Source organism: Sturnira hondurensis, unplaced genomic scaffold (genome assembly GCF_014824575.4).
Source record: "Sturnira hondurensis isolate 20B ecotype Veracruz unplaced genomic scaffold, ASM1482457v3 Scaffold0004136, whole genome shotgun sequence".
Classification (NCBI taxonomy): Eukaryota; Metazoa; Chordata; class Mammalia; order Chiroptera; family Phyllostomidae; genus Sturnira; species Sturnira hondurensis.
Window position 1 is genome coordinate 22748704 of NW_028076767.1, and position 16665 is coordinate 22765368.

At 57.0% G+C, this 16665-nt stretch overlaps 1 protein-coding gene across 1 annotated transcript in view; it reads left to right on the forward strand.

Annotated features, from left to right (window-relative positions):
- The first annotated feature begins 734 nt into the window (after positions 1 to 734).
- The window catches only part of VSTM2L (V-set and transmembrane domain containing 2 like), a 31094-nt gene continuing 15163 nt past the window's right edge, over positions 735 to 16665 (forward strand). Inside the window, exon 1 of the mRNA XM_037044036.1 lies at positions 735 to 1048. Within this exon, the coding sequence (XP_036899931.1) occupies positions 928 to 1048 (121 nt within the window). The 5' untranslated portion in view covers positions 735 to 927. The remainder of the gene's footprint in view (positions 1049 to 16665) is intronic.

Sequence of the window (16665 nt, forward strand, 5' to 3'; positions counted from 1 at the left end):
GAGCCCCAGCAGCTGGCCGCCTAACGCCCATTATACAGACACAAACACTGAGTCCCAGAGAGGGGACCACAGCAGTGACGACCACTGAGCTCCCCCCATGAGGGCGGCGTTGTGCTAGGCACGCACGATTTCGTAAATCCTCACTACAACCCTTGGAGGAAGCTGTTGTTCCCATTTCTCCGATGAAGACCATGAGGTTCAGACAGGGGCAGGCGCCCGGGCAGGGTCGCACCGGAAGCCCAGGGCTGCGGCAGGACCATCACCGGGCCCCCGAGGCCCCAGCCCCGGCCCCGACCCCACCCAACCTGCAGCTAGACCGCCGCCTGCCCCCTGCCCGCGGCGCCCGCCGGCCAGCAAAGTTAGGAGTCCCTCTCCGCGCGCGGGGTCCGGCGGCAGGTGGCCGGTCCCCTTCCTTATCCCGCTGGACAGTACTGCTGCTTCTGAAGGCAGTTACGCTTTGAAGGAACCGGGTGCCCCGGGTGGCTCCCTGCGCCGCATCCCGCCCCCTACCTGCCCCCTCGGGCGGGGGACCTGGCGGGTACCGCTTTAAAAATCCCCGGCTGGGCAAAACTTTGATGATAAATCAAGCGGCAGATCCCTCCGCCACCGCCTCCTCCGGCGGGAGGGCGGGAGTGGGAGGGAGGGAGGGAGGGAGGGGTGCGGCGGCACGGCGCGGCGTGGCCTTCCGCGCGAGGGAAGAGTCCCGCAGTCGGAGGCGGCCGGCTGGGCGTGCGCTCGCTCCCCGCAGCTGGGGCTGGACCGGGGCCGGGCGAGGGCTGGGGCCGGGTCGGGCCGGGTTCAGCGGACGAGGGGCCGCGGTTGCAGCCCGGCAGCCAGGCCGCACCCGGCAGGGGACGGCGGACGCGGGGTCTGCGGTTTCCTGAGCCCCGATGTGAGGCGGCGGCGCCCCGGGCCGGAGCGCACACCATGGGAGCCCCGCTCGCGGGGGCGCTGGGCGCCCTCCACTACCTGGCACTTTTCCTGCAACTCGGCGGCGCCACGCGGCCCGCCGGCCACGCGCCCTGGGACAACCACGTCTCCGGCCACGGTGAGTTCGGTCGCCGCCCCCGCGGACTTCCCCACCAAACCCCACCCGGGTGTCTCCGCTCCAACTTGGCGGTCCCGGGGCTCGAACCTGCGCTGGCCTCTGGTGGCAGGAGTTCCGGGGCGCCCTCTGCCGGGTCCTGGGACCCACCCCGGCACCCTGGCCACTCCTGCGGAAAAGCGGGCACCCCGTGCGCTCTCGGGATCCTGCTCTCACGGAGAGCCCCTTTCTGCCCCCATGCCCACTCTCGCCAACACATACACCTCCCACGGCCACACAGACATTCACAGCCACGAGCACGCTCAGAGCCACACTCACTGCTTTCTCACACTGACAACTCCTACCCTCGCACATCTCCAGACACCTCGGTTCCTCCTCCTCACTCATAAGCACTCACACTTATGCCCACTACACACACACATCAGACACTACGGCTGGTGGGCTCACACCCTGCCAGCTGGCACGCAGGCTCACACACTCTGCACAACTCTTGCCTGCCTGCCTGCAGACATACTGGCAAATACACACACACACTTGTGAACACACTTTGCTCACCCACCTCTCTCTGCCCATCTGCCCTTCCCCTTTGTGGGTTTAAACCCACAGCTACCCTTGTCCCCTCACTCTCCACACTTGTCCCTTATGCCCCTGGGAAACCCGGGGGACAGAAGACCCTGCATCTTGAGAATTGGTAGCCTGGGGCTGCAGCTGCCCCTTAGGGTAGGTGCCTCTCAGGGGCCGAGCCTTGGCGGGAGCCCCTCAAAGATACTGAAATAGTTGGGATCACCACTTCCAGCCTAAAGCATGGGAGGGGGGAAAGGATACTAGATGGTTTATCTGCCTCTGGGGGAGGGCAGGAAGCCCCCCCCCTCTAGAGTACTGCCTCTCACCACCATCCTCAGTCTCGGAAACCAAAACGTGAGACATCTCCACTCCAGCCACTGTGAGATCGGGGGAGCAAGCATTCCCAGCACTGGCTGCCTGAGTGCCAGGCTCCTTCCAGCCCCAGAGGAATCCAAGTTGGCAGCAGAGTTGGATTGCCTGGCGCTGACGGCTGTGGGGGCCCCGTCCCCTGTGAGCCAGACTCCAGTATGAGGACCAGAGCATAGATAAAATGGAGACCCTTCCTCCACCCATCCCTTCCTGGCAGAGGCCCCCAATACGGTGGGGGAGGCTGCAACACCAGGGTTGGGCACTGTATGCCCAGGGCTGGGGTGAGGTTTGAACAAAGGGCAGAGAATTGCTTGATTTATGTTTACGGGACAGAGTAAGCTCTGGGACGGGGGGTGGGGGTGGGGGATGGGCACAGATAATCANTTGATTTATGTTTACGGGACAGAGTAAGCTCTGGGACGGGGGGGGGGGGGTGGGGGTGGGGGATGGGCACAGATAATCAGAGACAGCTTTACTGGGGTGTGAGGAACCAGCAGGATTGCTGCAGGGGGCATGGGGGCTCCCAAAGCTCTTCTCAGGGTCTCTGCTTTTTGAGATCTATGATTCCCTGCACCCTCTGCCTTACCATGTTTGACAGCAGCCACTTGGTGTATCCTTCATGCACCCTTCCTATCCCTCATCTAATTTCTGCCAGCCTGGAGGGAGCAGTGGTAAACAGCAGAAGGGTTATCCCGATCCTCAATTTACAGGTGAAGAAGCCAAGGCTCAGAGAGAAGGGACTTGCCCAAGGTCACACGGTGGCTGCGTGGCTGAGCTGGGACTCGCCCCAGGATCTGTGGGAAAAGAGCGCGTTTTCCAGGACATTCATCTCCCTGTCAGATTCCCTCCCACTCACGGGAGGGAATTCCTCCTTCCGTTCCCCTCCCGGCTTCCTCAGCTCCTTGGCACAGTTGGAACTTGCTCTAGGAGGGTTTTCCAGGGAAGGGCTTCCCTGAATTTGCGGTCCCGAGAGATGGGACAGGCTCTGAGGTTTATGGTCTCCTGTCCCCGGAGTACCAGACCTCCAGGATTCGGGTACAACTCTCATTCCTGAGTTCTGGAGGTGGTTTCCTGTAGCAAAGCAGGGTTTGCTCTTCATGTGGCAGTGTCTGCCTGCCCCCTGGTGCTGGGTGCGCCTAGGGGCACAACTCTGTCCCCTCTGGACCCTGGAGAGGTCAGCTTCATGGTCCAGTGGAGGAGGGGCTTCATGGAAAGAATGCAGCGCTGACTGCTGGTGACCCCAGATGTAGCTCTGGGCAAATGAGTCGCCCCATGGGCTCCTTTTGTCCCTCAAGAAATGAGGAGGCCAGGCAACTCTGCAGGGGCCAGACTGCATTCCCCTAACATCACAAGATTCAAAGTCACCAAGTGGCAGCTGCGGAGGAGCCCATGGGGCTGCCCCTCGGTGGGGCCAAGCACCTGCCACCACAGGAAAGGTTGGGAGCCACTCACTTAATCACAAAAAGAAACTGTTATTAATGATAGTGAGACGCGGTGAATAAGTGGGTCATGCCTAATAAGCCGTTTGTGTTCAGGAGGAGAATACCAATTTGATAAAAGCTGTGTGTGCTGAAAAAGCCCAGAAATTGCTGTGTAGCAGATTGGAGCCTGATCGTTCCATTATTCCTAGGCTCCACGTGTCCTCAGCTGATTCAGGAAATGTGGTGGGGTTAGGAAGGTGTCTGTGTGGCCGGTGCAGGGATGGAGGCTGGACGCAGGGGCTCCTGGGGAGAGGCCCACGGACTCCAACAGCTTGCTGGCTGCTCCCCTCTCTAGCTTGATCGGAGCCCAGCCTGGCAGCCAGGCTGATGCCTCCTTCCTGCCCAACCTAGGGCTTCTCACAGGGAGAGCCCGTAGTCCGATGGGTCCACAAGGACATCCGTCTCGCTTCCCATCCCCTTGCTACCTCCCTTCAGCCCACTTCGCAGAAGGCTTTTTAAAGGCACGAGGAATGAATGGGGAATGAATGGAGCAGGCCACTTAGGGAGGCATCAGGAATCCGGAGGCTGGGGTGGTGATGGCAAGTGTCTGCTCCTAGTAGGTACTCAATAAATAGCAGTATTTTGATTTTTCCTTGTCAGAAAGGGTTAGCTTACTGCCACGGGCACAGCAGGGGTAGGAGGAAAGGGAATAATATTTATGAAACACCTACTGTGTGCTAGGTGCTGCCAAACCCTGCCAGTGTTAACTCATGGACACCAACGTTATTGGTGGAAGGCTGGTATTGGCTATAAGAGGATCCTGAGGTCCAGAGAGAACCAATGACTTGCCCAAGGTCACTTGTACAGAGAGCTGGAGAGCTGTGCTGGGAATGAATGAAGGTGTGTCTGGCAGATCTGGGTCTGCCTCCTCCAGGACGGCCTTGGGGTGGGGTTGGCAGGTCACGTGACAGGACTTCTCCCCTGCACAGGCCCATCCAAGCGAGCTCCCTTCCAGCTCCCCAGGGAACTGGTGACACAGTGGGTTCCTCCAACAGGAACCAGCTGCTCAGAAAGGTGACAGGATCTTGCTGAGGCCGCATGCGAGTGAGAAAAAGTCAGCTGGGTTGGACTTTTCCGGCCATCTTTCCGGGATTGTCCGAGGCAGGATCTTCGTGAGGATCTTTGCAGACCCCCTGCCTTGGAGCCGCCCATGGAATTTATTCAATGCAGATGTCAGGGTCTCCCTGGACGCATTAGCCAAAATGATTATTGGTAGAACCCTGGTATCTGCATTTTAATATGCTTCCCAGCTGATTCTCCTGCAGCCTGGAGTTTGGGAGCCACTGCCCGAAGGACTCCTCCACACCCGATGGGACGTGCAGGAACGGGAAATTGTCTGGTGTGGTCTGGTTTTGCAAGAGGGGGAGAAGTCCAGGCTGGAGCAGGTGTGTGGACCCCGAGAGGAGATGTTTGTTACACTGCAACACACATCCATTCTCCCACCCCACCCCACCACAACACACACACACACACAGGCCAGCACCTTCAATTATTAATACACCCCAGTGCAGACAAAGATCCTGGTGTGGCCTGGTGCTTTGTTCATTGAGTGATTCACTGTCCTGAGGTTTTCTGTTGCCAGGAGGGAGCAGTGGGGCACGGGGTAGGGGGAGGGGGCCACTGGGCCCTTTGGCAAACAGCCTGAGCACTGAAAAATGACTGGCTTTCTCGTGTTCCTTGTGCTTTCTCGTGTTTCTCGTACCGAACTGTTGGTATTGCGCCGTCAATAAGCTGGCTAGTTTGGTGGCTGGGAGATGGAGAGAATTGAACACTGTCTTCCGAAGGTTATGATGTTAAAAATGTGTCCGCTCTTGTCTCGGGTGCTGGTGATTATTCTATCAATTACACCCGTAAACACTCCACCCTGGGCTGCGGGTTTCCCAGCCTCCTGTGGGGAATTGGCCCTCACAAGCGCTTTTCCCCAGGTCCTTCATACCAATTGGTTTTGACACCTTGCCTATCAGCGGCTCCTGTGGCCTTTCTCCAAGCAAGGGGAGCTCCAGGCAGCCAGCAGCATGGGGAATTCTGCTCATCGCCACGGTGACAGCTGGGCATGGGGAAGTGTCCTCCTGACAAACAAACAGACAGGGTCAGGGTTGTCGGGAGAGTGGTCCCCTCCAGCCCAGTAGCTGTCAGGGTAGGAGACGAGGCGCTTGGAATGAATCACCAAGGCTCAGACCCAGCCAATGAGGCCCTGTGGACCATGTTCCTCCACCCCTTTCACAGAGGGGAAGACCAAGGCCACGGGCAAGAGAGCATTTGCTCCAAATTTCCTGGGAGGTATTTGGCTTTGGGAATCGCCTCATCCAAGTCTGTACCAATAGCGAGAGAAATACATGGACGCACATGTTAATGACTGAGCGTACTGCAAGGGCCTTAAATGGCATCATCTCATTTGATCCTCAGAAGAACCCTAAGAGGAGGGGACTTGCCCTGGAGGAGAGGTTAAAAGGCCAGCCCAAGGTCATGCACCCAGCACGTGTAGGATTTGAACCCCGGAGCGTGGCCCCAGGGTCCGTGCTCACAGTGCTGTTTCGTTCCAGAGACCCAGGGGAGAGGTGGGAGGTGCGGCGACCTGCACGTTCTGGGTGGTGTGGGGTGGGGGGAGCAGCGGAAGTGGCAACCCCAAACCAGAGTGCTGCCTCGGTGACCTCCCGACTACCCTCTGAGGTGGAGAGAGTCATGCAGGTGGGGAAGGGGAGCACATGGTATGAACAGTGACATAGTGCCCACGTGAGGGTGGGTGTCAGGAACAGGGGGAAGGCAGCAGCATGAAGCAAGCCCACCTCCTCGTGCTTGGCCATGACCCTGGATGTGAGGAACCAAAGCAGTTGTTGATGGGTTTGTGGGGAGAATCCGCCCCAAAGGGAGTTTGGGGGCAGTTAGACACACAGGGGCCAGAATCTGGCCACTCTCATCCCCACCCCCCTATTGTAATGACTGGGGGTTCCAGGGCTGGGACAGGTCAAGAGTCCCTTGTGTCCTACTCTCCCCTGTGTGGCTCAGTGGGCTGGGCATTGTCCTACAAAGCAAAAGGTCACCAGTTTGATTCCTGGTCAGGGCACCTGCCTGGGGTGTGAGTTTGGCCTCGATGTTTCTCTCTCACATCGATGTGTCTCTCCCTCTCCTCCGTTCCTTCCCCCCTCTCTAAAAATACATAAATAAAACCTAAAATAATAAAGAGCCCCTCGTGCCCTGGCACCCATGACCGCGCCCAGCACAGGGAGGGGGTAGGGAATGAACAGATGGCAAGAAGCACGAGGCAGAGGTCTGAGGTTCAAATTCTTGAATGTTTGCTCATCCACATTAATGTTTTAAACATTCGTGTCATTTTAACTTCACAAGAAACCCAGGTTTTTAGGAGAAAAATCACAGAATTGGAGCCCTTCCTCATCTCCAGCGTCCATGGCAAGGACATCTGGGTGGGTAAGGCTGACTTCACCTTGCAGGGGGCAGACCCAGTGCCCCCCCCCCGGGGGTAAACAAGACGCCTTTGGGGTAAACAAGACGCCTTTGGGGTAACCGGTTTTCCGGGTGGGTCCTCCTCTCCCCAGACCCCAGTGAGACTCTTCCTTCGACAAAGGGGTGGTGGTCTCACAGAGGGGAGAAATCCGTCTCTACCACCGGTGACCCTGGGGTCCACAACCCACCCGCTGGCTCCCTCCGGTACCCGCCGCTGTGGAGAAGTGAGGTGGGACTGCTGTGTCCTGCCCACTGCTGTGTCCCCTCCCCTTCCTGGAAGCCGGCGGAGAAGTCTCTGGGAATTGGGTGCACGGAGCCCCATTGAAATCCTTCTTCAAGGCTCTCAGGGGCCCTCAGCAAGATTGGGTCCTACCTTGAGAGATGGTTTTAGGCGGAATCCAAACAAACCTCTTATATTTTCATAGTTATACATTTATTTTAATGTAGATTAGAAAAAGATAACCGGCACATCAGAACCGTGATTTCATGAACATGATTGCTTAGGATGGAACCAGTGGGGATATTTAAAAAAATAGTGGGTTAATTTACAGGAAAAAATGAAGGGCGTAATTGAATGGGTGGTACCCAGGTGCGTCATGTGCAGGTATGACAGGGCTGGGGACCCCTCTTAGGTCACACTCCCTGCTCCTCACGCTGGGAACCACTGGCCTAATGGGGGCTGCTGCCATGTATTGGAAGTTTGATCATTCATTCATTCATTCAGCAAATATCGATTGAGCGCCTGCCGTGTACCAGGTTCTTTTAGCCACTGGAGACACATCAATGAAGAAGACGGATAAGGTTCTCGCTCAGCAACTGAAGCTATAAAAAAAATATCTGCATAAATTGTGCCAAGAGTTAAGAAGTGGAGGTGACATTCGGCCTGGAGAAGGGGTGCCCACCCCTAAGGCAGTGAGGGCGTTTGGTAGCGAGCTGCTCGTTGAAGCCAGGGTACAAGCTGAACCCCAGCAGTTGTTAATCGGAGATGTCATGGAGGGGATCCCCGAGTTATTTCCCAAAGGAGCTGAACCTGGTGAAGTGGGCAGAAGCCAGCAATTTAGTGATGGTGCTGGGACGAGGGCCCACGTGGGCAGAGCTCCCAAGTCAGAGGACGCCCGGCCTTCCGCTGGACGTGTGGCAGGGGTGGGCCCTTTTTGGTCCCCTGTGTTGGCGGTGGGGGTGGGCAGTGACTCCTTTGAGACTTCACTTCAGCTCCAAGTTGAAGTGCCAGAGCTGGGCTGGGGGAAATGGACCTTGGGTTGTTATCCACCCTCCGCTGCTCTGCCATCTGTGTGGTTGGCAGGTCCCTGCCCCTCCCTGGGCCTCAGTTCCCCCCACCTGAACCACACCGAGTTGGCCTAAGCTCACGGTGCCTAGAATTCTTCCATCTTGTACCCTCCCACCACCCTTCATCCTCCGGTCAGCGGGTGAGGGGGGCCGATGGTGGAGCCCTTGGTGCTCAGCCCTCGGGGGGCCTTCCACCGGGGTCTATGAACTGAAACACCAGCCAGCGTGCGTCCAGCATTTTCTGAGCCTAGCGCTTCCCTTCCCTCCTCTCCTCTCCTCCTCTCCTCAGATGCCCTGGGGGCGGTGCACCCCCCTTTCACAGATGAGGACACTGAGGGTAGGGCTGCCTTCGTGAGCACGGAGACGTTGAATGGCAAAGCCAGGCCTGAGCCCAGCTAGCAGACTGCAGAGCCGTCGTCCTCAGCCTGCTCCTTGGCCCTGCTCCTCGGCCCTGCTCCTGGCTGCCCGAGCAGGTGGGCGTGTGGGCAGGCGCTCTCTTCCGGAGCAGCGCCCTGGCTTTATCCGATTCTCTCGGGGCTCCTGATGCCAAAGTGCTGAGTGGCCCTGGTCTGGCAGAAAGAGCATGGGTCTGAGAGTCCAGACTCCTGAGTCAGTGGGAGGTGGCAGGACCCTCGGGGCATGCATGTGTGACCCTGGACGCACTTGCCTGAGTGTCCTCGTCTGAGCCAAAGTCTGGAGTGAGTGTGTTTGGGTGACTGGCCATGTGTGACGGGAGGCGCTGCGGCAGGGTGGGAAGGAGCCTGGGTGGTCTGTAGCGTCCTGGCCAGGCTGGCTTCCTCTGCCTGGCAGCCTTTGCTTCAGTACCAGCTTCCCCTCCCCGTGCAAGCTGTTGCCCTTGGGACGGAGCACAGAGGCTCTGGGAGCATCTGGGAGGTTGGAACTGGAGCCAGGAGATGGGGCCTCACTCAGAGCTATCAATTAGGGGGGGTGGCAGTGCCCATCTATAGCAAATGTCTGCCTGCCCCTCGATCTCTGGATCTTTCTCTCCCCTGGTGTGTGTGTGTCTCTCTCTGTCCATGTGTGTCTTTAAATCTCTCTCCATCTTTCTTTGCCCCCTTCTCTGTGTCTGCCTAGCCCACCTCCCTCTCCTCACCTCTGTCCTCCCTTTCCCTCCGTCTCTCTGAGCACACACGCACACACACAGGCACACACACACACACTCTCCCCCCCTTTAGGATCTCACCTCCGGATTACACGTACATATATTCCGGGTATCACTGAGGCTTTCGCAAGGAGCCGGCCCTCAGGCATGTCAGCTGAGTAAATGAAGTGAATAAAAGAATGAATGACGAAATAATGAAGCTGCAAGGGGCCCTGGAGTTTGTCTAGACTGCAGGCTCCTAATTGTTTGGGAGGTCACAGTCCTCTGGAGAATCTGATGAGAACTGGACGGTTTCCTTAGAGACATGCCACGCTGTTTTGCTGAGTGTTCGTGGGTTTGTAGAGGCCCCATAGCCCACCTGTGGTCCTCAGGAGAAGCAGCCTTCACTTTCCTGGGGGTGGGGGTCGGGGAGGACTGTCGGGGATGATGGGAAACACTGGGTGTGTGTGCACATGGCGTGTGTGTGTGTGGGGGGGGTAAGTACACCCGTGTCCTTTCTAGTATTTGAGCACACCAAGCTCCTACCTCCTCAGGCCCTTTCCCCGGGGGACTCCCTCCCCCTGGCAGCTTCTCTCCTGCCTTCTGGCTCTTTCTCATCCTTCCTGCGTCTCCTCAGAGGGGCCCATGCTCCTGTCAGAGCCTCATCTCGATCGCCCCGTCTGGCACCGGAAGCACCCGTCAACATACCCATCTTCCAGAAGAGGAAACTGAGGCCTAGAGAGGTGCAGTGAGCCAGGGGCCCCACGCCTAGTTCAGAGCAAGGGAGCAGAGCCCAGACTTTGCTTCCCTGCCCCAGCCTGGAATGTTAAAGTGCGTCCCTTGGGGTTGGAGGTCTTGACTGACCACCCTTTCTTAGGACCCTTAGGCTTCGCTCCCAGCTGAGGGCGGGGAAGGCAGGAGCAGAGGGCAGGGTGTCTGTTTTGCTTTGTGAGGTTTTAAAAAAATGATTTCCGGCCTCAGAGGCGGCAGCAATTACGGCTCGCTCACTAGGGAGCTGTTTGCTGGCTGTCATCAGCCCTGGGAAAGGGTCCCTAATGGAGGCCTGGCGACCAGAGCGCGTGGCAGTGGAAATGGCACTCAAAACAGAGCAGCACTAATGGTCTCAGGTGGGCAGAGGCGAGGGGAGGAGGGCAGACTGGCTGTCAGCCCAGGCGAAGGCCTCTGGGGCAGGGGCCCTGGGGCTCACCAGCTGCTCTCTTTATGGCCCCCGCAGAGACCCAGCCGTGGAGCCTGAGCTCCAGCTGGGTGCTGGGTGCCCTGAGCCCCACCCCGGCTCTGCCGCTTCTGTTAAATCCCCCCCCTGGCAGAGGCAACAGTAAGTGCAAAGGCCCTGGGGAGGGGCAGAACCCTTTGGCTAGTTCTGGTTCTCTTCTGTGGCTCTAGAATTGTCCTTGTGCTTGAAAAGGCCAGACCAAGCCAGTCCTCTGGGTGAGGAAAAGGGAGGTGGGAGCTTTGGGGATGGAGAAGCTGGAGCAAGACCACCCAGGGCGAGGCAGTGTGGTCATCACCACCACCACTGTGCTCCATGGAGCCCACCATGCGCCAGACACTTACGGGTGTATATGTGATCCCACTGAGCCTCCAAGTACCCATTTTACAGGTGGGAAAACTGAGGCTCGCAGATTGGCCTGCAGTTGGGGTTCAGATCTGGGTCAGCCTGATTCCAGAGTCCATGCATTTACTGCCCCAGTAGTGGGTTTCCCAAACACACCTGGGCAGGAGGGCGAGAGGCTGGGAAGTGGGGGGGGGTCCACCCAGGTCAGATTCTGTTGGGGGCAGGGGCAGCACAGCCCCTCTGCCCATGCCTACAGGGCAACCCATTCTGCTCGGTAGCATCCCTGGGCTCTGCCTCAGTTTCTCTCCTCCTCTTGGTATCTTCTGGTTTTCTGGTGCCATCATCTCTGTCTCCCCACTTTGACTCTGTCCCCCATGGCCCTGGCCCTCCCTGCCTCTGCCCTGGAGGCCTCCCCACACCTCTCACTTTCCTTCCACCTTCTCACTGGATCCGAGGACGCTCCTTTCTGGGATTCTGGGGCACCTGCTTATCCATGTGTCTGATGCAACCTCCCTTTGCTTCCTCTATGCACCCCTTTCTGCCTCTGGCAGGCAGCCTGGATGAGAACACGCCTGGGCTTTGGGCTCAAGTCCTGTTCCCCACTCAGCCTCCCTGAGCCTCACTAGCTGTTCGTGCCATGGGCTTAGCCCGCTGACTTTGCAAGATGTTCAGGCGAGGATGAAAAGAGACGCCCATTTGCCTTCCAGGTCCCTGCACATTGCCGCCCTTGCCTCCCTCCCTCCCTCCTTCTCAACCCCTTCGCTCCCCGTAGCCCAGTCATGCGGGAAGCAGAGGCGGGAATTCCACTGGGGAAACCTGCTCAACTCCCACACTCCTGCCGGTGCCAGGATATTTTCACTCTCCTTAAATCTCCCTAGATTTGCAGTTCTAACGCCGTCTCCCTCAATGTGTGTGGTGGCCTGGGGAGCGCCCTGCCCCCAGCCCCGGGCCCGAACCGCTCTCCTGGCCGGGTCAGGGCTGCCTGGCCCGAGACCTGGGCAAGCCCCAACCCTCTCTGTGCCTCAGTTTCCCCATCTGTAAGAGGAGCATGATGGTAGTGGCTACTTCCAGGTTGTTGTGGGGGTTTGGTGAGATATTTTATTCCAGAAACACTTCTATAAAAAGGCATGAGATATGATATCTGCTACAATGTGGATGAACCTCGAAAACATTATGCTAAGTGAAAAAAGCCAATCCTAAAAGACCACAGATTCTGTGTTTCTGTTTATGTGAAATATTCAGCACAGGCAAGTCCACAGAGACGGGAGGCAGACTGGTGGTTGGCGGGGGTTGGAGAGTGACTGCTTCATGGGCACGGGGTCCCTTTGGGGAGGATGGAAACGGTTGGGGACGAGAGAGGTGGCAGCTGCACAGTGATGTGAGCACACTAAATGCCACCGAGTTGTCCCCCTCAAAACGGTTGATTTTATGTTCTGTGAATTTCACTTCAATTGAAACTGACTAAATAAGGGAACACCTTACAGCACATACTTTGCGCCAAGTAGTTCACTTTATAAACCTTAACGCATTTAATGCTAATGACAACCCTTTGAGGTAGTTGTTATTCTTGTGCCCATTTTTCAGATGAAGAAACTGAGGCACAGAGCATCACCAGGCACTTGGCACAGAGTAAGTGCTTAGAAACATTAGCTATTTTCATTTCCATTGGACAGGGCAGCCCCCCTGCCCAGTCAGCTGGGGCCGGGCAGGGAGTCCAGAATGTGCTCCTGTGTGTCTAACACAGCAGGGAGCCCTGGCCAGTGTGGCTCAGTGGATTGGGCATTATCCTGCAAACTGAAAAGCCGCCAGTCTGATCCTCAGTCAGGGCACATGCCTAAGTTGCAGATTTGGACCCAGTTAGGGTTCCTCTCTCACATCAGTGTTTCTCTCCCGCTCTGTCTCCCTCCCTTTCCCTCTTTCTAGAATCAATTAAAAAAAGAAAAACTCAGCAGGGGTGCAGGTTGAGTCTCCACTGTGTCTTGCACCCTGAACCAGGCTCTGTGTGTGCATTAGTTCATTTCATCCTCAGAATCAGCCTGTAAGCCCTGACACGTGTGGGGACCAATGCTCAGGGAAGTGAAGCAACTTACACAAAACCACAGAGCAAGTCAGAGCAGAGCTGCAACTTGTATCCTCACCTCTAAGCCCTGAACTCCTCTCTCCCCCCACCCGGTTTTCTTCCCCCGGGCCCCTCCCCCTCGGCACTGCTGTGCACAGAGCTTGGGCAGGGCCCTGTAGCTGCCGAGAGTAGAAGAGCAAGGCCTCCGAGTGCACACGGGACAGGAGGCAGGAAGGTAAACAGCTCCCCAGCAGGGCTGACGTTTCTTTGATGCCTCCTATTTCATTCGAAATTCATAAATTTTGTATTCTATTCCATAATATATTCATGTTTGTTTTAAGACACAAATAATGCTCTTTCCCCACTTGGGGAGAGAAACCAATGCCTCAGGAAGTTCCTTCTCCAGTCTGAGCAGCACAGACCGTGAGGGATCCTCCATTCATTTCTTTGTTCATTCATTCTACGAGCTCCTGAAATAGGTGCTGGTCCTCACCACGCGCAGGGCACGGGGGAGGGGGGCAGTGAATCAGACAGCACTCGGCCCTGTGAACCAGGCTAGGACAATCTGTAGGATTCTGGTAGGTGAGTGGCCGGGGAGGCTTCCAGGTATATGGGTGGTGCGAGTAAAGCCCTGGAGGTGGGTTGGGCAGGGGCCACCTGGGGAGTCTGAGCCTGTGACAGTGGTGGAGTGGCTGCCACCTGGTCGTGGTGTGGAGGATGCTGACCTGCCTCCCAAAGCTCTTCTCATCAAAAAGAAAGTCTGCTCTGAGTATAACGCCTCCCCCTCCCCTGTCTCCCTGGCTAATGAGAGAACATGGAGATTGAGGCTTGTAGCCTTCCATAAACAACCTTTCCTAGCTAGAATTTATAAACGCTGTTTGGTTTTCATGGTGTTTATTTTTACAGTTACCCTCTATTTATGCCAAGTGATGCTGATTTTCCGTTTATGGTAGTAATAAAAGTCTCCTTTTAAGTTGACATTTTTTAGGTAAAAAGGGAAAGATGCTTTGAAAATAAATAGTAAGTAAATTATAGTGTAGGTGATACAGGGATCCCGCAGAAATGGTGACGGTGGTCCCCAAGAGGTTGAACTTGGGAGACCCTCTCTCTAGGATGCCCTTTCCTGTTTTGGGCTCCTCAACTGTTCGGATCCCACTCAGCCTTCAAGTTCAAGCGTGCCCCCTCCTCCGAGAAGCCTTCCCTGACTCCAGGCAGACAGAGGCCCGCCTTTCTGTCTCCCAGCGCTGCTGCCTTGCATGACTGTGTGAACGGGCACACCCTGAACAACCGTCCATCCGTGGTGATCTAGGCTCTGTCCCGGGCACTTGTTGTTTGTACGACAGACAGTCACGATCTGTCTGTGTGTGTCCTGTGGGGCTGCAGGCTCCTTGAGGGCCAGGGCCTGGCAGGGGTCCAGGATGGCTGATCTCTCGTTCTTGAGCCTCTACAGCACATTGAGGCCAGCGCGTTCCCGCTAAGCACACCGCAGTTCCTTAAGCTTTTGTACAAAAGGCCTTTTCTCTGCGCTTCTGGAGAAGAGGAAGATGTGTGCACTCCAAGATGAAACGACCCTCCACGGACTCACCCCTCGCTTCCTCTTGCTGCAGGCAGCCTGCCAGAAGCCGGGGGCTGCCCTGGAGCAACCAAAGAACCTTGTGCCTCCCCCCGAGCCCATCCCCGGGGAGGAGGGGCTCTGGCTGGCGCCTGCTTGCTCAGGCCCTGGGGGCTTTTCCACCCTCCTGATCAAATGTCCATCTCTCTGATGGACATTTTTACATCTCCTGATGTCAGTGGTGCGGGGAGATTCACAGGTGAGCTAGGCCTTCATTCAGCACTCCCTCTGTAGCCATTTGCCCCTATGCTGCCCCCTGCTGGGAGCTACGGTAGCCACACACCCGTCCAGCCCCAGCACCCAGCTGAGCTGGGCACAGAGCAGGCTCTCTGGAAATGGCCTCCCAGAGTCACACTTTTTCATGCTGAAGGGCAGTGACAGCTTGGAGAGGACTCTGTTTTGGACTGGAAAACTTTGTAGTCAGCCTTGGGGCTGAAATACGCCTTTATTCCTTCGTGCTGTGCGACCTCGGGTGGCTACACCTCGTCTCTTAACCTTGGTCCTCTTCCTGTGAAATGGGGCTGTGAAATAGTACCACCTCCTCAAGTGTTCGTGGGCGGGGGAGGTGAAGTGGCATCGTGTGTACAGCGTCTGGCACGTGGGTGGGGCTTTCTTCCTTGGACATTGGAGCTGGGGACCAGCCCAGTGTCTGAGCTGGTTCTCTGAGCCTCTGTTTCTCCACCTGTAACAAAGGGACAGTGGTCTGAGGATTGATGAGGTGGGGTCAGGCACACCCACCTTCTGGCTAGTGGTGGGGCTCTGACCCGGAAGGCGATCCCACGGGGTTGATGGGGCCAGTCTGTGAGCCTCAAGGTCGGACAACGTGGGGAGCTGCTGGGGAAGCGGCCTCGGCCCTCCCTGTACTGCTGGCATTTGTCTGTGACCCCATTTCACTCTTCAGTGCGTTTGGCAACTCTATAGGTCCTCTCCGGGAGCCGCCAGCGTGCCTCTCGGTTTGGCTGGGCACCCCCTTGGGTGGGCCACATGGGCCACACTGGGCTTGGGCATAGCATTGGAGGCCCTGAGGGCCCCAGGGAGGGAGGGTGAGGAGAGCGCTGCCCTGCTGGGGCCTGATTCAGAACCTCCCTCGTTGCCTGGGTCTGTATGTCTGTCCCTGTCCCTCAGCTTGTGAGTGCAATCCCCCGACAAACTCTAGTCTGGCACATAGTGGGTACCCAATAAATGTGTGAATGAATGACTGGCTGAATGAATGATAGGCCTTTTTTTTTCTCATAGTTTCTAACAAGTTCTCTAGGTTTTTGTCTTACCTTTCTTTCCCACTTATTTACTTATTTATGCATTCAGCGCATGCCTGCCCCATGCTGGACAGTGCGGTTCCCTGTCCTGGGGAAGCTCTTAGGCGGGGGAGGGGGGAGGCACAGACACCTCATATCTGTCATCTGACCCACCCAAGTGGGGCAGTGGGAGGAGGACTTGGAGACCGTGGTGGGCCTGAGGAGGGCCTGGGCGGAGAGGCCAGGGGGCCCGCAGGGCCATGCTGTTCTCTCCGCTCTGCTCCCTCCACGTCTCCCCAGCTCCAGCTCTGCCTTGGTTCCCCTGACTAGGAGCTGGCCCTGCACGGGTCAGCCTGCCCTCGCTCTGGCAAAGACTGGTGCCTGGGCTGGGGTTCACTTCCTGCAGGCTTCCTGGAGGAAGCAGCCCCAAACCAGAGATTTGAAGTTGGAACAGCAGGGAGCGCTGTGCAGAGGGAAAGGAGATTTGGGGCCGAACCAGAAGATCTGGGATGGGGGATCTGAGCTCAGGGACGGAGGGAGCTGGGGGCTGGGCTGGGACTGCCTTTGCTGGACAAGCCCCCTTTGGGCCTGAGTGAGTTCCACTGGCCATTCAGGGGACCAAGTGAGGGAGGAGAGGAGGTACAGGCTGACAGATGGGGGGTCGCGGGGCCAGGCATGAAATACAGACGTTACGTCCGCTGCATGATCTAATGAGGCTACAAAAAAGCATCTTTAAAAATCCTTCTGCAGAAGACAGGATTTTGGGCTAGAAGTTGAGAGAAAGGAGAGCTGTTTGTTGAGCACCTGCTCTGGGTGTGGGGCATATGTTACTTTGTATAATCCCCCCCCACCCCCCACCCCGCATCCTCTAGA